At 46.9% G+C, this 18,489-nt stretch overlaps 1 protein-coding gene across 2 annotated transcripts in view; it reads right to left on the bottom strand.

Moving 5' to 3' along the window:
* Positions 1-18,489, bottom strand: part of GEM (GTP binding protein overexpressed in skeletal muscle) — a 38,178-nt gene that overhangs the window by 3,697 nt on the left and 15,992 nt on the right. Inside the window, exons 1-3 of one of the 2 annotated variants that reach the window (XM_059166020.1) lie at positions 8,660-8,780; positions 6,983-7,322; positions 673-749 (exon numbers count right to left, since the gene is read on the bottom strand). In XM_059166020.1, coding sequence (XP_059022003.1) covers positions 673-749; positions 6,983-7,313 — 408 coding nt within the window. In that variant the 5' untranslated portion in view covers positions 7,314-7,322; positions 8,660-8,780. Of the gene's footprint in view, positions 1-672; positions 750-6,982; positions 7,323-8,659; positions 8,781-18,489 lie in introns of those variants that run through there. The other variant, XM_059166021.1, reaches the window with a different exon arrangement.

Raw genomic sequence — 18,489 nt, 5'->3', positions numbered from 1 at the left:
GAAATTTCTAATCCTTCTGTGAGAAGAGGAGGCTCCTCAATCAATAGAAGCTCTAGCACAGAGGCTCAGAAGCCCCCAATATTTAAAAACCAAATGCTGAAGACTAGTATTAAGAAGGTCAACTTTAAAAAAAAAAAAGGAAGAAGAAGAAGGTCAACTTTAGGGGTTTCTAGATGGCTCAGTGGGTTGAGCCTCTGCCTTTGGCTCAGGTCATGATCTCAGGGTCCTGGGATCGAGCCCCATGTGGGGCTCTCTGCTCAGCGGGGAGCCTGCTTCCCCTTCTCTCTCTCTGCCTCTCTACTTGTGATCTCTGTCAAATAAATAAATAAAATCTTTTAAAAAAAGAAGGTCAACTTCATATAATCTGGTTCTATTTTGCTTTCAATGATTCTCCATCCTTGTTGGCACTTTCCCCAAAGCGGATGTAAGTTTTTGTCTTTTTTTTTTTAATTGAACTAGGGGGAAATCACTGTGACTTGCTTATTATTCAGAGCTCATTCCTGAATGACCTCTTCTTGAGAACAGTCTCCTACTTCAGGGGGAAAAAAAAAGCTAATCAAGAAAATGAGCCCACCTCACCTAGAACACCAAAAAGGACAAGGTCACCCTCGCACCAGCCTGTTGGAAGGCAAGCCCTGAAGGAATTTACAGAGAGCTACGGGCTCTGCATACCTTATTTTCCCACATGTCCAGGAGTATAATTGTCGCGCTTTCCCCATCAACAATCAGTGTTCGCTCGTAGGTATCTTCTGGAAAAGAAAGAACAGGGATATTGGAGTCAGAAAAATAAGCAACACTTTTACATGAGCATCATTAGAAATTATGCTACAAACTAAGCCTACTAGATATGCAATTAATTATGCAAATGTGCAGATTCTCACAAAGGCAAATTAGTATTTTTTAATCACCTCCAACAACGTTCTATGTACGTTCCTCCCATACTTCCTGAGCAGAACACCTAGGTCCTCTAAATGTGTCTCACTGAGCCACTTGAAGTGAAAGGCTTTCGTTTTCACCATTCCTAGACTTTTGTTATAGGAAAACCATTTACAAGGATAAACTCACTGAGAGCTTTTGACTCAGATTCAACGATGCCATGAGAAAACACTAACCACCCAGTGGAACCATAAGCCTCATTCATAAGCCTTATATGGAAATCCACTGTACCTTTCAGTGGGGTGTGACTACTGGACATTCACTGGTAATTTCAGGAGCTCTGGGCTCAGAGACATTTTTCCTGTTTTGAGACACGCAAGAAAAAAACCTTGAGTCTATCCCTGTCTTGGCTAAGGTTTCCTCCCTTAAAAAAAAAAAAAAAAAAAAAAAAAAAAGTTCCATAGGAATAAACAGTCTTACTTTTTCCTAAGTGCAGCCTCCAGCTCCACGTGGTAATGGAAACTTACCTCCCTGCACTTGAGCCCAGACTGAGTATAGGTGAAGGGTGAGTGGTACGAAGGGCAAGAGCAGCTCCAGCCCACAGAAATCAGCTGGGGGGTGCATAGGGCTGGCTGAGTTACCCGGGATTTTGCAAGGGGGATTCCCATCAATTGCATACAAACAAGCGAGCCCATCCCCACTCTATTTTCACAGTGAGGTCTCTGGTTTTGAATTTCATCATTTGAAAAATCATGATTTTCATAATGATTTTTTTTTAAGATTTTATTTATTTACTTGACAGAGAGAGAGAGAAAAAGAGAGATCACAAGTAGGCAGAGAGGCAGGCAGAGAGAGAGGAGGAAACAGGCTCTCTGCTCAGCAGGGATGCAGGGCTCCATCACAGCACCTGAGACCATGACCTGAGCAGAAGGCAGAGATTTTAACCCACTGAGCCACCCAGGCGCCTGATTTTTTTTTTTTTTTTTTACCATTTTTCTTGCTTTTCCTTTTGCCTGAAATCTGTTCCCTGGAATATCCAAAAGTCTTGAGCCCATACCTCCTTCCAGGAGAAGCGCTCCCTCACCATCTACTTAAAATTACAATACATCTCCCCTACCAATATTTCTTACTCCCTTTCCGTTTTTCTTTATCATACTTATAGGTACCTAACATGCCATCTGTTTAGCTTATTTTATTACCTCCTCTCTCCCCCAGAATGTGAAGGCAGAGATCTGCATCTGTGCTGTTTACTGCTACACCCACCCCCCAACCCCCAGGGCAGTGCTCAACACACTGAGGGTAGGCAAATACTCATGGAGTGCATGGATGAATGAGAACTATAGCACTGGGGATATAAGCACAAGCAAACCTGATTAGAATCAGAATGCCATCCCTTTTTAAATATGTGGCTCTGGACCATTTAAGTGTTCTGGGCCTCAGTCTCTTCATCTGTGAAATGGGATTAGTAACCATATTCATGCCTTAAGCAGGCATGACAATTACCTCTGTTAAGCCTGGGCCCAAAGTAGAAAGGCAATAAATATTAGCTGTTGCCATCACTTGTTCCGCTGGAGGAAGGTGGTTCTTGCCATACTTGGCGTTTCCTACTATAGCTAAAACCTAACTTAGAAGCACCACAAGTGGGGAAACTGGAGCATTTCTTGTTTTATAGGAGTAAGGGTCTTATTAAAAGTAAAGCTCCTGGTTTAAATGTTTCTTCATCTAGGGAATGGAAAACAGGGCAGGGAAAGGAAGGGAAACACAGACAAATGAGAAGAAAGTTAACGAGGGATGGGGTGGCTCTGTCTTTCTGTCAGTCTCCCTGCCTCCACAAGGTATCACTCTAATCAATGGTAACGGGGACCCACTGCGGGATTCATTCTGTGAAGCCCACCCTGTCTGCCATCCACAGTGGGATCACACTGGGACACACAATCTGGCTTCCTGCGGTGCAGGGCCTCATGACTCAACAGGCATATTTATACAGCCAAACGGAACCCGTGAGAGCCTCAGCAGCACAGAAGGGGGGCGGGCTGACTGCCCCTTGCTACCTTGGACTTCTCTTTTCTCTCAAAGTCTTCCCCGTGCCCAGGAAATCCAAAACAGCACTTTCTCTGTCCTCAGCCTACCACCTCCTACCCAAAAGCAGGTACAAGGGCCCCCCATAGTTCAAAGAGACGCATACTACATTGTAATAGCTAGGGGAAAAGCAAACCCAAACTTTCCCTTGGTTTGAGAGATACAAGAACATCAGCCTAGCGAAAAAGTAGATTACAGATTATACCTTAAAAAGTAGATGCCTAACTGCTTTGCTGTTCTGGAAGATTCCTGGACACCCCCCCCCCCACCTGAAAATCACTGTGCAGCAAACCCACCAGTCTAAGACAATAGATCTTCACCCTGCTTCCCTGGATAGGCCCCACATCTAGGTTTATATACTGCCTCTGGCTCCCCCGCACACGAATTCTTCAGACACTCAAAGCATCCTGCTTTCTGGCCCTCTACTAACCAGGAGAGGGCCCTGCCTACACCCTAGAAGCTCTAGCTTCTCTTCCTCCCCTTGTCACTCACTTTTAACCTTCTCAAGGGCTAATCAGGTGGGGAGAGGGGAAATAAAAGGGTATGATTCCTAGAAGATTCCACTGAAATCTGCCCTGGGTTGAGACGTGTGGGAAAAGGGTTGAGGTTGATTGGCCTGGGTGTGAGGAAGACCTCATTTCTCTGGTGCTCTCATGACATCTGGGGGTGCACCTGCACACTGTGTGTAACAGGAGAGATCATCCTGAGGGGGTGGGACGGAGCGCCAATGACTGAGTGACCGTCGCTCTCTTCCCTGGATTAGCACACCTTAACCTGTCTTTCATTTGGCCCCCACTGACCTCCACCTTCAGTCCAGGATTGGTTCAAATGCTGTGTGGAACCTGCAGGGGTGTTCTCTCTCACGCTGGAATGGGCTCCTGCAGGCTCTTGAAAGCTCTGAGGTTCCAACATCCCTCTCCCCCAAAACTCTCAACTATGCTCAGCTTTCCTAGCCCAGGAGACGCCAAGGAGCCCTGAAGGAACACCTGCTCTAGAACACCGTCCTCGCCTCCTGCGGCATCTCACGGGGCCCTGGCCAAGAGGAGGAAGAGAGTGGACCGAGCTACAAGCAACCGAAGTGCCAGTTTGGGAATATAAGTCCAGGGAAAGGAAATGGTAGATTCAGAATCGGCTCTAACGTTCAACCTATACTTCTTACATGCCAGGCATGGGGCCACAGGCTTAGAATATGTTCTCTCCTTGACTCCTCTGACATCCTGTGAAGCAGGGATTGTCCCTGTTTCACTAATACGGAAGTCTGAGCAGGGTCAGTCCCTTGTGCAAGAGCGCTCAGCTACATCCGGGTCAAAGCGGGGCTCCAAACCCACACTGACAGACCAGAGTCCAGTGCTCCCTCCAGACTCTCCGTGTACAGGTGCTGTCCCTTCCCGCCCACCTCAGGGCTTTCACACCCCAGCCATCCTTAGGGTCCCGCTCAGAGACCACCTCTTTCATGAAGCCCTTCCTGATTTCCACAGCCAGAAGAAATCTGTTCTCCTCTGATTTCTCACAGCACTGTCCTCGTACCTCTTTCAAGACACTCATCACACCTGATCTTGATGTACAGTTGGGGTGGATCTGTCTCTATGGCACACACTGTAGGCATCTCCAAGGGGAAGCCCTAGGCCTCTTTGCACGTCCCCGTTGTGAATTCCATGGTATATATTCAGTAACTATTCAGGAATGAATGAAGGGATGAATAAATGAATGGCATTAAATGTGTAGAGAGAGTCATAAGATTATTGCAATATAGCTGTAACAACATCCGTCTTTATTTGAAGAAATTCTGAGGAGAGTATATTGTATAGAGGAATTTTTTTTTATGGTTAATGTTGAAAAAAGAACAATGTGGGGGCATGCCTTGGAAAACCTTCTTCTTTGGAAACAGGAAGCCACTAGTGATCCCAACAGCTGCCTACAGATAAGAGATGTAATCCTAGACAGTATGAATTGAGTTACTCAAAAAGGACACATCAGAAAGGATTGGTCAACGGAGAAGCTTCTTGCAGAAGATTCTCTGAGGAGTTAAGGAAAGGATTCTCCATCTCCCTCCCCACATTAAACGAAGAGTCCTCCCAAATATTGAAGGCTGCCTTCCCAAATTCCAGGTATGAGCCAGTCTTCTCAACACTCAGTGCCAACGGGGATACCACTCTTCAGATAAGAAACACTCCACTCTAATGGACCAACATTTCTGAAAGTCTGCCACCCACTAACTTTTTCAAGACCTCCCTCAAGAGACAAACAAAACTCCTGATTGATCTCTTCCTTCTATCAATTTCCCCAAACACTTTACTGTTACTTCTTAAGGTATTCATCAATTTCACCCTGCTCTGAATTACAGCCACTGACCCTTCACTCCTTCCTGAGAGGGGATACTGCCTCCTAAGCATCACTGGGAACCCCAGAGCCTCACACAGAGCCAAACTTGTGCCTGATACTAACAGCATGTGGACACTAAACCCGGGAGCCACTGGGCACAGTGAAGGCACACACCAGTTCTGACTCCCAGCCATACCATGGGCTGGTTCTATCATCCTGGGAAAGTTATGTGATGTCATAAGCCTCCATTTTTTTGCTTGTAATATAGGGATATTAATACAAAATTGGTCCAATTTTTGTTTTATCAGTAAAAACTAAGCAGAAGTACTCAGTAAAGTGTCTGGCACATAGCAGGTTCCCTGTCAATGGCAGTGGAAGACAACCACCAAACTAAGATAAAGTCCTGAGCTCTAATTCCAGCTACCCCACTGATTCTAGGTAAGCCACTTGGTATCCCTGGGACTCAGTTTACCCCTATGAGTATAGGAATTTTGTAACTACCCAAATAAACAGTAGCAGATATAAGGTACCCAAAAAGCGTCTCTTCCATTGCAAATGTGCATTCTAGATATCCAACCTCCCACCCCTTCTCCTACACCGACAGTCACCCACCAGCCTGTACAGAGAAAGAAAATCAGCCTTCCGATATGGACCCTATTTCTCCTTGACCCTCATTTAGCTATCATCCCGGAGAGTCCAGAGTGAGGAGAGAAATCAACGTCCTATAAGTGAGTCATCATTTACCGTCAGTTCAGAAGCTGCCACGTGAGGCAGTCAACTCCCTGACCCTGGAGACAATCAAGAAGAAATGGTCAGCTGGAAAGAGCTGACAGGAGGGAGGAAGGAGCAGGACTCCAGTGCATCAAGCAGAGGGCAGAACCAGCTCATCACTAAGGCAGCTCCTTACCCTGGGAGTCTATGATTCAGCTGTGGGTTGCAAGTGGGAATACAGGCAGACCATGCCATCGGGCAAGCACTGGAAGGTTCTTCCCTAATGTCTATAGCTGTAGATAAGGACCTGCAGCTCCCCTAGCCATGTATACTAAGACGGAAGCTTTGGCTGAAAACCACTGTATGAATACCATTGATGATCAATTAGGATCCTCATATCATGTTCCAGAATACAGTGCCAGGCTTTACATGTACTTGAGGAACATGTGCATTTTTGTGACTTCAAATCCATTTTTGGAAATAGGCCATAACATTTTTTAAATATTGGACTATTTCAAAATATAGATAAACTATATCCTCAAAAGACTCTAATAATTGTGGAAGCTGATGAATCCACCCTAGTAGTTTTTCAAATCGGTTTGGTTTTAGGTATAAGCGTGGGAAAAAAGCTGTGCCTACACTGAGCTCTTGAAAAGTCCAGCTCAGAGTTGGCAAAAGCCAGAGGTGGGAGCCTGACCCTCTGACTCTGCCTCTTTATCAGTCTACCCCTTCAGTCCCTGCAGGACTGGAATCTAAGAAATTCCCTTTCTGGCCCAGGTTCTATCACCGAGCACTTTCTTTTTCTCCTCCTGAGGATCCATGCCAAGGTTTTGCTGGGCCCTCAGCTTCCCAAGCCAGTGCCAAGGACGCATAATTGCCATTCCCAACTCTGCAGATAAACAACACACCCTCTCACTCATTGGACCCACCCCCTTACTCTTTGGGACTGGACTATTGCTGATGGACAGAAGCCTGCTGGGGCTGCGCCACCTACCTCCCAGCACCTCGCAGTCGCTGTCCATGCTGTCATGTATACCTGCAAAGATGTTGGCCAGAGTGGACTTGCCCACCCCCTGCTCCCCTATGAGCACCACCCGATAGTAGGTGTTCCCCGATTCCGAGGAGATGACTGAGTCTGTGGAGTCAGAGGACCAGCTCCGGCGGCAGTGGTCCTCGGGGGCAGCAGAGTGATGGCTGCGCTGGCTGTACTGGTGGGGCTCTTTCTGGACCATCAGATGCCTGCCGTCCGCCGGGATGCTCCAGCGTTGCTGCTGCGGCTGCATGCCCACAGTGCCTTGGCGCATAGTGACATTATTCAGAGTCATGGCTGGGTCCTGGAGAACAAAGCAGCCAAGAGGTACGCATTAGTAAGCGGGAGCGAGAGCTCGGGGTGGGGGGCTCAGCCACACAGTCAGTGATATCTCAGTAGATGGGGCGAGACCCAAGTAACCCTGATATAGGAACCCCAAGGAAACCGTCCCCATATCCAAGAGGCTTTCAGCTAGTAACCAGTTCCAAGGCAGACTGTCTTTGGCAAAAAGAAAAAAGTACCATAAACATCACCCACTGCCCTCTGGCTTCCTCCATCTTCAAGGAAGCCTTCAGGAAGCCTACTCAGGCACTGACACAGAGGCAGCCCGAAGAACCAGCAGCCTCCGGAGATGGCTTGAAAAGCAACAAGTTAATGGAGTTGGGGACCAGCTGGCCAGGTTAGCTGCTCTTGTCTAAACATGGCTCTTAATTGCACCAGCATCCAGTGGGCTTTTGTGCCTGGATGGGAAACACGTGGCAATGACATCACTCCCTCTGGCTGCCCTGGACAAGCACTTATTGGAACTTCCATGTTTAGTAAAGTCGCCCTGATGCTCTCCAGCTGCCTGAATCAGCTATTATTTGGGGGCAAAAAAGAATTCCTGATTGAGGTTTATGCCTCAGTTCTGCCCTCTTGCCCACAGACATCATGTTTCAAAAAATCCCAACCCCAAGCCCTGTTGGTCCTGCAGGGAAATGACCAGCTCACAGTTCCGACCTATCAAACTTCACTCTCATTAAACCACGTCTACTCTAAGAGTTCTTCAATTCAACTCAGATTCCCACCTTCCTGAGGAAAATCAGAAGGCCAAAGACCCTCCTCAATGGCATTAACAACTTTGCCACAACTTTCCCTTTTGCAAACCTCCATCCGCCTGCACGGAGGTTTGTACTCTCTCGGGCTACGAGATAAAGCAGAAGCCTCCTCATTTCTAACAAGCGAGATCATTCGTGAGAGTGAGAAATGCAGACTCCCCTCCCCAGACTCACACCCACACCACACCCCAGCATGCCGGCCACTAAAGGGAATGACCAGCCGGTTTCTGGATCTCATTAAGCCGTGCCTCAGTTGGCCGGCAGGCACTCAACCAACAAAAAGCATGACGTATCCGTGAGGGCTGCCCTCTGACCGCACAGTCCGCAGGAGGAGGTGACCCTCCTACTGACCTGAACTAAGGAACCTGATGACAATTGGCATCTTTGGCACCTTAAACTCTGGCCCCCGCCCCCCAGCCAGAAGACCACGGCGCAGACCACAAGTTACAGGCGCTCTTTCGACAACTTAGAAAGTTCTGCGGACGGGGAACGCCCACTGCCCCCGGCGTCGGGAGGACCCTCCCTCCCCAGACCGCCCGCTTACTTGGCTCTGCCGGGTGGGCGCCCGCGAGTCCGCGGGGGCTGCGTGCGTGCGCGCTGCGATGCCGGGCCGCCGAGCGCCGGGTGCTCGCGCCGTGCCCGCCGTCCGTGCCGCCGCCCGCAGCCGCCGCGGCCCCGCGCTTTATAGCGCGCCCGCGGGCCCGCGCCGGGGCTTTTCCGTGACGTCAGCGCCCCCGCCGGGAGGGGGCGGCTCTGCAGCAAACTCGGACGCGCCGCCACTTCGCCGAAACGGTTACTCATGTGACCCCTCTCCCCCCTTTTTGAAAAATAACGACCGTTCCATCCCGGGCTTCTTCATTTTGCTTTTATTCTCACTAGGTGGGTCCAAGAAGCTGGAAAAATACACGCAGCGCCACTTAATCGCGCTTCCCCGCAGAGCGCTGGCGAGCTGTCGGGACTCAGCATGGAGCTAGAGGCTGGCTGGAGTTGGGACCCCGGCTTTGCCAGAAAAACAGGGATCGGCAGGGCGCGCGCGGAGTCTTTGGCCTCTCGGATGCGGGCCGCAGCCACCTTGCGGGGCCGGGGCTTGTGTTAGCCGCATCTGCTGCCCCGAAAGCTGCCTTTTCCTGCCTCCTGTCACCCCCTCTCTGGAGGACGAGGGAGGAGAGCCCCGTACCGCTTCATTTCCCTTCTCTGGCACGGACCCACAGAGAAGGGGCTGAAGAGAGGTGACGAAAGGGGACGAGACCTTGAAAAGGGCAGTTCTGAAAACCAACTTAATGAGGGGATCCAAGCAGACTGTGCTAAATGCTGCTGGCCCTGCTGTGGGCCAGGATGCCGAGGCTCCTCAGTCAGGGGATTTAATCACCGTTCCAGTCGGCAGCATCTCTGGCCCTGGCACGGGGCGCGGAGCCAATGCCTCCCAGCCGTGGGGGGAGGAGCCCCGAGCCAGACACAGGTGCCGCGTTCCCCTACCCCACCCTACCCTACCCCGAGACTCCTGTGAATAAAGGGTACGGGATAAATAGTAACTACTACTACCACCACTTATTAAGTACCTCTGAGTACCTATCCTGCGTAGGTACTGTTAGGCCTCCGCAGTACTCAATCCTACAATTCTGCAAGGTAGATATATTGCTACCCCCATTCTATGGAGCAAAATGAAAAATGACACTTGGCCAAAAGAGCTTGCCCAAGGTCATGCAGCTGGTTTAGTGGCAAAGTCAGAATTACCTGGTTTGCCCGGCTCTTTGCACTGCACCACCAACTGAAGGGTTTCAGTGACCTCTTTCTGGGGACGTGGGCATTTCCCAGACGCTGTGTTTGGAGATGCCACTGAACTTGCCAACACGCACGTCCACTTTTCCAGCCAGCTACATCTCTGGGTTGGCTGGTGGCTCCAGGAAGCAGCCAAAGGCCCTAGCATCTATTTGAGTGGCTGGCCTCTGCTATGATTATAGTCCATATTCTCAGTTATCCTGCATGCAGTTATCTGCTTTGGGGATTATCCAAGTGACCAGCTGCTGAGACCTGCCAGGCCCCAAGCTGGCAAAGGTGGGATCCACAGAGTAATAAAAATTTAGAGCTCATTAAGCCCTAGTTGCCTTGGCCCCAGTACCCTACTTTCTACATAAGGAAGTTGAGACCGAGAGGGATGACTACCACTCAGTTGGGAGTAACTAGAGCTGGAACTAGAACCTGGGAATCACAATGTCCTGGATGGTGCCCTTCATTAGCATTAAATCCAGTTTTCCGTCTGGATTTAAGCAGGAGAGGATGGCCACAGATGTGGAGAAAGGAGAAAATTGGGCAGGAGGTGGGGGGCTTGTCTGGGAGAGGGAAAGAGATCATCCAAGAATATGTAGCTGATTCCGTACTAAAACACCTGTAATTCATGAGTTACCTGCATTTCAGAATTTACCATGTTTGTTTGTTTGTGGGTTTTTTTTTGTTTGTTTGTTTTGTTTGTTTGTTTGTTTTGTTTTTTACCATACTGAAACTCCTACTGTCAACTGGTCTCAAGAGAAACATTATGTGGCTAAAAACTAAGAATAAGTCAGAGTCTATAAGCATGTCATACATCATCTCAGTGCAAATTTTGCCACTGATAAGAACCTAATTCTTCACATTAACAAGAACCTGATTCTATGCCTAGGCACTATCTACTATGAACTGGTTTTTATTGGTATAAGTGAGGCACACCAAAGAAAACAAATTCTAAAGATTGGTGGGGCCTGGGGAGAGGAAGCTTTCAGGATACTATTGATTGGGTAAGTACAGCAATGTTGCGTTTGAATAAAATAATCTGCCTTCTTAAATTTTCTGTTCCACAAAAAGTCAGATGGGAAAACAACTACTTAGCAAAAGTTTCAACTGAATGTCAGTTAAGTTGGAGTATTTGCACAAAAATCACAGTTACACCTCACAAAAAGCACATTTGAGAGCCAAATCTTAGCCTGCAGAATCCCAGCTACGTTGTCCAGAATTCCAGCTCACTGGGACTATCTGAGGGTATAGAACTGGAGAGAAAAAAGGTAGAATCAGGGCATTTGGACAAGTGGCAAGTTCTGAAGAGGAAAATATTGGCATAATGTTGTAGTTTCTTGTTCTATGAATTATTCCCTCCATATTCCCTCTGGCAGCATTAGAAGGCAACCTTGGGTTCTAACTAACATGAAGATGAGTATCACTAGAAGGCAGAACTCAAAACAAAAATAACTAACATTTACTGAATACCCATGACTTATCTTTGTTAACCCTCATCACCACTACACTTCCCCATGTTTGATGGATGAAGATGATGAGGAAAGAGGTGAAATCACCTGGCCAAGTTCACAGTTAGTAGGCAGCAGAGCTGTGCAGTCTGGAGCCACAATCTCAACCTGTTCTACTCAGATGAGGGAATACACTTCAGCCCCAGTCCCATGTGGGCACCTCAGACCATGCCTTCCCCCTAACTCCTTTTGAGAGGAGTTTTTATATGATTGGTCAAAGCCCTTGACCTTCACTGGGCCACATTTTACTAATAGTCAGGCTTTCTTCCTCTCTATTCTTTGGGCCCCATGCACTGGATTAGAACATGAACTTGGGGTTCTTTTAAGGCCTTGACTACTTCTCTGTCACTGTCACTCTTTCTCTCAGAACATAGACCTGAACAACCAAGTCCCATGATTTCAAAAAGGGATGAGAGCAGGTAGAGAGGGGTGGGGAAGGAGTAGAACCTTTGACAAGGGCTGTGGGTTGGGGCATCAGGGACCCACACTGCCATTAAATATGATATTACTTTGAATCTCATCCCTTGAAAACTATGAGGGAGGTGAGATGATGGGTGGACCCAAGATCTATACATCCCTCAGTCGGTAACATGATCCTAAAAGCAAGAGAATCACTTATCCTTGACCATACCATACTGCCTCAAAGACACTGGACACCTACTGCAACCAAGGGATGCCTACCCACACCAACAAGTCATGCTATTCAGTGGCAAAATGCTATTCCGTAGGCTCTCCCTTTTCCACCAGCAGAAGGTAGACTGCAGACTGGGCATTGAGGAGGTGATAAATGGTTTTTTGGGTTTTTTTTTTTAAGATTTTATTTATTTATTTGACAAAGATCACAAGTAGGCAGAGAGGCAGGCAGAGAGAGAGGAAGAAACAGGCTCCCTGCTGAGGAGAGAGCCCGATATGGGGCTGGATCCCAGGACCCTGGAATCATGACCCCAGCCAAAGGCAGAGGCGTTAACCCACTGAGCCACCCAGGTGCCCGATAAATGGGTTTTTTAATTGCTTTTTAAATGTACTGCATTTCGTTGCCTTTAAGCAAGGCATGTTTTCCAATTCTCCATAGTCCTCATTAACCCCTACCATATTCTACCCCAGCCAACTTCCCTCATTTGATTATATACCTGGCCCCAAGGGAATCTGACTTTGTAAGGCCTGCAAGAGCTGTAACAAACAACAGGAGGGGATTCAGCATCAGAAAAGCCAGTTCAATCCCAAGCCTTTCTTCCTAGGCACACAGATGCTGGGGATATCACCAGACCCCAGAGATCTTGACTTCTGTCTTTCTGGAGAGCTACTGAGTGTGGAAGTGCTTTGTCAACCACAGAGCACCATGTCAATGCCAGTGATTATGATTATGACGCAGGAACCAAAAATTGGAGCTGGGCCACCTGCCCTTGGCTTTGCAGCCTCTTAAGGCTCAAGTTAAATTAATCTAGCAGAATTCAGGACACATGAGGCACAAGGAGGAAGGGCGGGAAATGTACTCACATTGATGTTACTAGGAAAAAATAATTAGCCAGGAGAATGCTATGGTTAAGCTCTCTGGAAACAAACAAGGAGATGGGGTCAAATACTCAGCTCACATAATAGGTCTCCACCAGCCACAAAAGCACTCGGGAGGAGCTGGGTGGGAGGCAATGTGCAAAGTGTCTGAGCACAAAAAGAACCACCCACCCCCTCCGGGAAGTCTAAAGAAGGAAAGAATTACTATATGGAAAATCATTGCTTTACAGAGGGGGGGGAAGGCTCCAATTGCAAAATCAAGAGAGCCCTGATTAAGAGAAAATAAAGACTGAAGAAAAGATGGCTAAGAATAACCTCTCAACACCCAGAGGCCCGTGGGATCCAGATGGACACTCCTTCCAGCTGCATCCTCTGTCGCTGGCCCCAGCGCCTCATCGGACTCCTGCTGAGCAGATTCAATTTTCCATTGAAAAATTCTTAGCTTTCACCCTTCCTCCACCATTCGCTCAGCCTCAGCCTGGCCTTACCACTCCAGTGGCAAAGCTTGCTAAGCCTTCCTTCTAAAATCCGGCCGGGTGAGTAAAGAAATGTAGAGTGCATCTCGGAAAGCCAAGAGGAGGCTCCTGTTCTCTGCACAGCTTCCTCCATTCCTTCATTCATTCAACAATAAATAACTACTGATCTTCTACCTTATGCCAGGACCTGTTCTAAGGGCTAGGAATAGGTACTTACAGCATAAGGGAACTTAAGTTCCAGTGGGAGAAATAATAAAATATCACCATATCATTCATTCGTTCATTCTCAGAGCTTTCCGCTCGTTAGCCTCAGTTTTCTCAATAAAAAGGAATGATAATCCTGGAACAGATGTGTAAAGTAGGGGTCAAGTACATACCCAGTCAGAAGTCTGACAATACCAGTGTTGATGGAAACGTAAGGGAGGTCCTTTTGACTTACCGATGAGGGTGGAAGTTGGTACGTACCCTTTGCAACCTAGCAATTCTACTCGTAATTGTGCATCTTCTATACTATACAAGGAGATGGACACAAGGATGCCCATCAAATAGTTGTCTGTAAAAGCAATCACCTAATGATCATTGATGAATAAACACATGGTGGCATATTTATACGATGAGGTAGTATGCAGCAGTGCAAATGAATGACTTAGAGCTACTGTATCAACACAGATAAATATCAGGATCATAACAGTAATTTGAAACAGCAAGCTGCAGTGTACCTACAGGGCAATGACTTATATAACTTTTATTTATATATATATTTATTTATTTAGAAAATTTTATATTTAACTCCACTCTAATATTTTATAGTTAAATACACTTAGTAAAAGTATACAAGCATGAATGAGAAAAATACACACCAACTTCAGAATAAAGATTACCTCTGAGAAAGAGGGGAATGACAGTTAGATGGACAGTAGACGTCTCAAAACCACCAAGAAGCCAATAGGCAGTTACTTGCAATATCAAAGTGCTTAGTGAAAAAAAAACTGTCACCCTGGAATTTTATGTTGACCTTAACTGTCATTCAACAGTGTTAGTTAAATATATACTGAGAAATTATTATTACAAGCAATATCCCAAGTCTCCGGGACATAGAGTTACATAAGACCACATTCCTGTCCTCAAAAAGCATAAAGTCCGGTGTTCCTTTCCTCAGCAACTACCAAATCCATCAAGGGATCCTCCAAGAGTTGCCCAAAGTAATCTGGTTTCCCAACCAACACAATGTTTTCTCTTGAGTTCCTTTCTCCCAGCAACAGAAAAATCACTAAGATTACTTAGCCCAAGGACTCAAAATCAGCCGAAGGCAAAGGCATTGATTTAATCAGTTATAGTAACACAAGAATTCTTTAATGATAGACTTAAAAAGGCCAGAAGAAGGAAGAGTTGGGTGGAGGACATGTTCAGTTAACACCTTTCATATGTGGGTATAAGTATTCCCATTTTCCCGCTTTGTTTTCCTAATTGCACATTTTCCGGATTCCCTATGATCTTTAACAATTGGATGGTTTCTCCAACACTTAGAAGGCAGCAAGACATTTCGGCTTTGGTAGAAAGCATTGAACTTACCCCTCCAATGAATATCATCTAGATTTTTTTTTTTTAATGAATCAAGCCCTTAATTGATGAAAATTTATAAATCTAAGTTACTGTTATTTTTTTAAAGATTCCTTCAAAACCGATTTTAAAATCTGACAAAAATCTTTGACTAACAAATATATGCTCTGTTCTCTAAATAAGCAAGTTGTGTTATTTTTTACCAGCACGTGCCTTTATTGGAGGTGTGAAGCCAATAATGACACAATGTAACATTGGCGAGCCTGACACTCATTACCTAATTTAATCTTCACAGCAACTCTATAAAGTACAGAGTTATTCCCATTTTACAAGATATGGCAACTGAGATTGGGGAAAAGGTTTTATGGCTTGGAACTGGCAGATACAATCTGTCTGAATCTCATCCACCACTCTGGCCTCTGATTCTCCACAGCTCCTAAGTACAGATACTGGCATTGCTCTATTTCCTGGCGTGGCTAGAAGTGTGTGAACAAAATTGGATAATGTCACATCTACAGGTACAGAAGTGTCAGTTTCACGAGAGTGGGAGCTGTTCAAAGATGGGAGATTATCATGTCCACCTATGCACCCCAGCTCCTAAGAGTAAACCTGGCACACAATAAGGACCCAGTATGTGTCTGCTGAATAGCAGAATAGATGAACACCAGCATCCCCATCTTATCTGCTCTGTTATTTCAGACTCCCTAATTATGACATCTCACAGTAACCCTTCGGCCCACCAGGCCTCCATCAACAGGCTTGAATGCAATGTGTCACCATCTGAGGCAACGGAGCTGGGCGATCCAACAAGCAGGTACCAGGCCCTCACTATGTGCAAGGACATATGTGAGATTCTGTGTAGGGTACCCAGCCAAGCATACAAGGCCGCACAGTCAAGGAGCTCAGGGCGCCGATGGAGAGGAGCCAGGAAGCATGATCTGATGCAGATGGTGGTGAGAGGCTATGAGGGACCTGCACACAAGGACCAAGACAGGGACCACACTGCCTCTGTTGCAGGGAACCTTCCACACTCCCAGCTTGCCTGCCTGGGCTCATGCAGCACAAGAGCCTAATTTAGTCTCCTCTCCCTTGGGGAAAAACAGCCCTGGGAAGAACCTTTGCCCTGGTCTCCTTGCAGTGGAGATGGAATGGCCTTCCTAGTGGTAAGATCGGGGAAGAAACTGAGCATATGACATCAGGTCTCCTTACTTCTTGCCCAATGGGGCCAGGGTGCCTGCGGTCCATCCTAGTTTTTCCTCCCACTTCCTGCAAAGGGCACACAAGCTGTGGCAGGGATGGCTGCAGCTGCTCTCTACGTGAGAGGGGTGGCAGTCACTGGGATGGTCTTCCAGCCATTCTTTCTCCCCTCTGCCTGCTAGCCAAGGATTCCCTGCATCCGAGAATGAAGTCCTCTAAGCTGGGCAAGGGAAGCTCACATCCTCCTTGGAGGAGTGGGCATGGGATCCTGTCCTGGCCAAGATGATAGAGAGGGATGTCTGTCTGAAAGCTCCTGAGCAAGGATTTCCTCACTAATAAAAAGAAAGTCTTCATGGCCATCTTGCTCTTCCTTCCCCCTGGGATGCTGATAGGAGAACAGCTCTAACTTGGAGCTGGAGTGACCATCTTAAGACAGTAACAGAGGGATGCCACTGATCAGGCAATGTATGGGTGATGAAAAGCAAGAGCCTGGGTCTTAAATGATGCCCCTGAGCTGCAGAAGCAGCCTGGAGTCACCCCACTCCAGACTTTTTCATCAGGCAATAAGCCACCAGTAGTTAAGTTTTCTATTAGTTACAGCCAAAACTAATGGACAGACAAATGAGTTCAAGACTGTAAGGAAAGTTGTAGAAAACTAAATTTGGCTGACTACATCATGTTCTCCAATCCAGCAAATCGGGTATAAAGCTGATAGTTTGATCCCCATCTGTCTGTCTCCTGAGTCAATATCTCAGTGGGTTTAGAACTTTGAGAACAGGTGGAGGTTTATCACTCCCTCAAACCTGAACTTACACCAAGGTGGAGAGCCTCTCTGATGTATTTGCCACCACACAGCTGGTGACCAGCCCAGTGCCTAGCTTGTGGCTGGCATTTAATAATCATATTGGATGTTTGAATAAAGAATGAGATCACTTCCAGCTGGAGTGCCTGAGAAAGACTGCATTAGTCTTAAGTAGTGATACTTAAGATGAGCCTTTAAATGAAATAACACTCAATGCATTAATGAGAATAATATCAACTAACATTTACTGAGACCTTTCCCTATGCCAGGCACTGTGAAGGTGACTTTATCTCTTTTAATTGTCCCAACTTCCCTACGAGGTAGGGACAATCCTAATGACCATTTTGCAGATGAAGAGACTGAAACACAGAAAGCTTAAATAACTTGTCCAAGGATCCACAGCTGGGAACTGGTAAAATTAAGATTTGAACCCCAACTTCTGATTCCAGAGAACATGAACTTAAGCCAAAATAAGTTATTGGGAACCATCAGGGCAATTCAACTCAACAAACAGATTTGAAATATCCATTACATGCTGGTCTCTAGGAATACAGGGTGTTTAAGAGACAGTCCCTGTACATGGCTGGGGGTTTAAAAAAAAAAAAAAAAACTCAGGAGGGGCCCCTCAGGAGGTGGCTCAGTTGCTTAGGCAGCTGCCTTGGGCTCAGGTCATGATCCCGGGGTCCTGGGATTGAGCCCTGTGTTGTGGGTCCCTGCTCAGTGGGAATCTGCTTCTCCCTCTGCCCCTCCCACCCTGTGCTTGCTCTCTCCTTCTCTCTCTCTCAAATAGCTTCAAAGGCCAATGGGTACAAAAGCCGCAGCATGTAGGCACATACCTACCCTTTCCCATACAAGGGGCAAGAGGCACCCACCAAGTTTATGAGAGAGCAGCTCCATAAAATGGAGCTAAGCGGCTGGCAAGGCTCACTGACCATGCTCTCAGAGGGAGGAGGGAAGCCTGGGATCCACTGTGACCACCCACAACACCCAGGAGGGACAGGTCAACATACATTACCACCCACTGGGACAGAGAAGGGCTTCCTGCCCAAACACCCACCTTCTCCTCCCCACTCCCTTCTTCATTCCTCCCCACTTCTTTGTCTGTGGTCTATGTTATTTTTCTGAACATCCAATAAACAGCAAATACAGTACATACTTAGCCAGATTCTCATCTATACCCAATGTGAACATCACGGTTGGATGGGCAACAGATGTTTCCACCCATTAAAATTTATATGAAAATTATAAACGTTCCTCTGACAAGTGAATTGAGTAGAAGCCTCTGAGACACTGTAAAGCCTTCCCTGTGGGGAATTCAGGATGAGAGACACATGACTTGGGGGCAACTGGGCTTGCAATTCTTTCAAAATTAAAGCACAGTCTGGGATTGCAAAAAGCAAGCTCCTTGCAAATGACACATAGACCCAATATTCTTATTGATGTTCCCATACTAGGGAATTCATACCTGGAGGGTTAGTTAAGAAATTGCAAAGCAAAGAGCCCATCTTCCTAATTAACAACTTAAAGAATTTTATTATGCATCAATTCATTT

The sequence above is a fragment of the Mustela lutreola genome, chromosome 3, assembly GCF_030435805.1.
Source record: "Mustela lutreola isolate mMusLut2 chromosome 3, mMusLut2.pri, whole genome shotgun sequence".
Classification (NCBI taxonomy): Eukaryota; Metazoa; Chordata; class Mammalia; order Carnivora; family Mustelidae; genus Mustela; species Mustela lutreola.
This window is presented reverse-complemented; position numbering and strand designations above follow the sequence as displayed.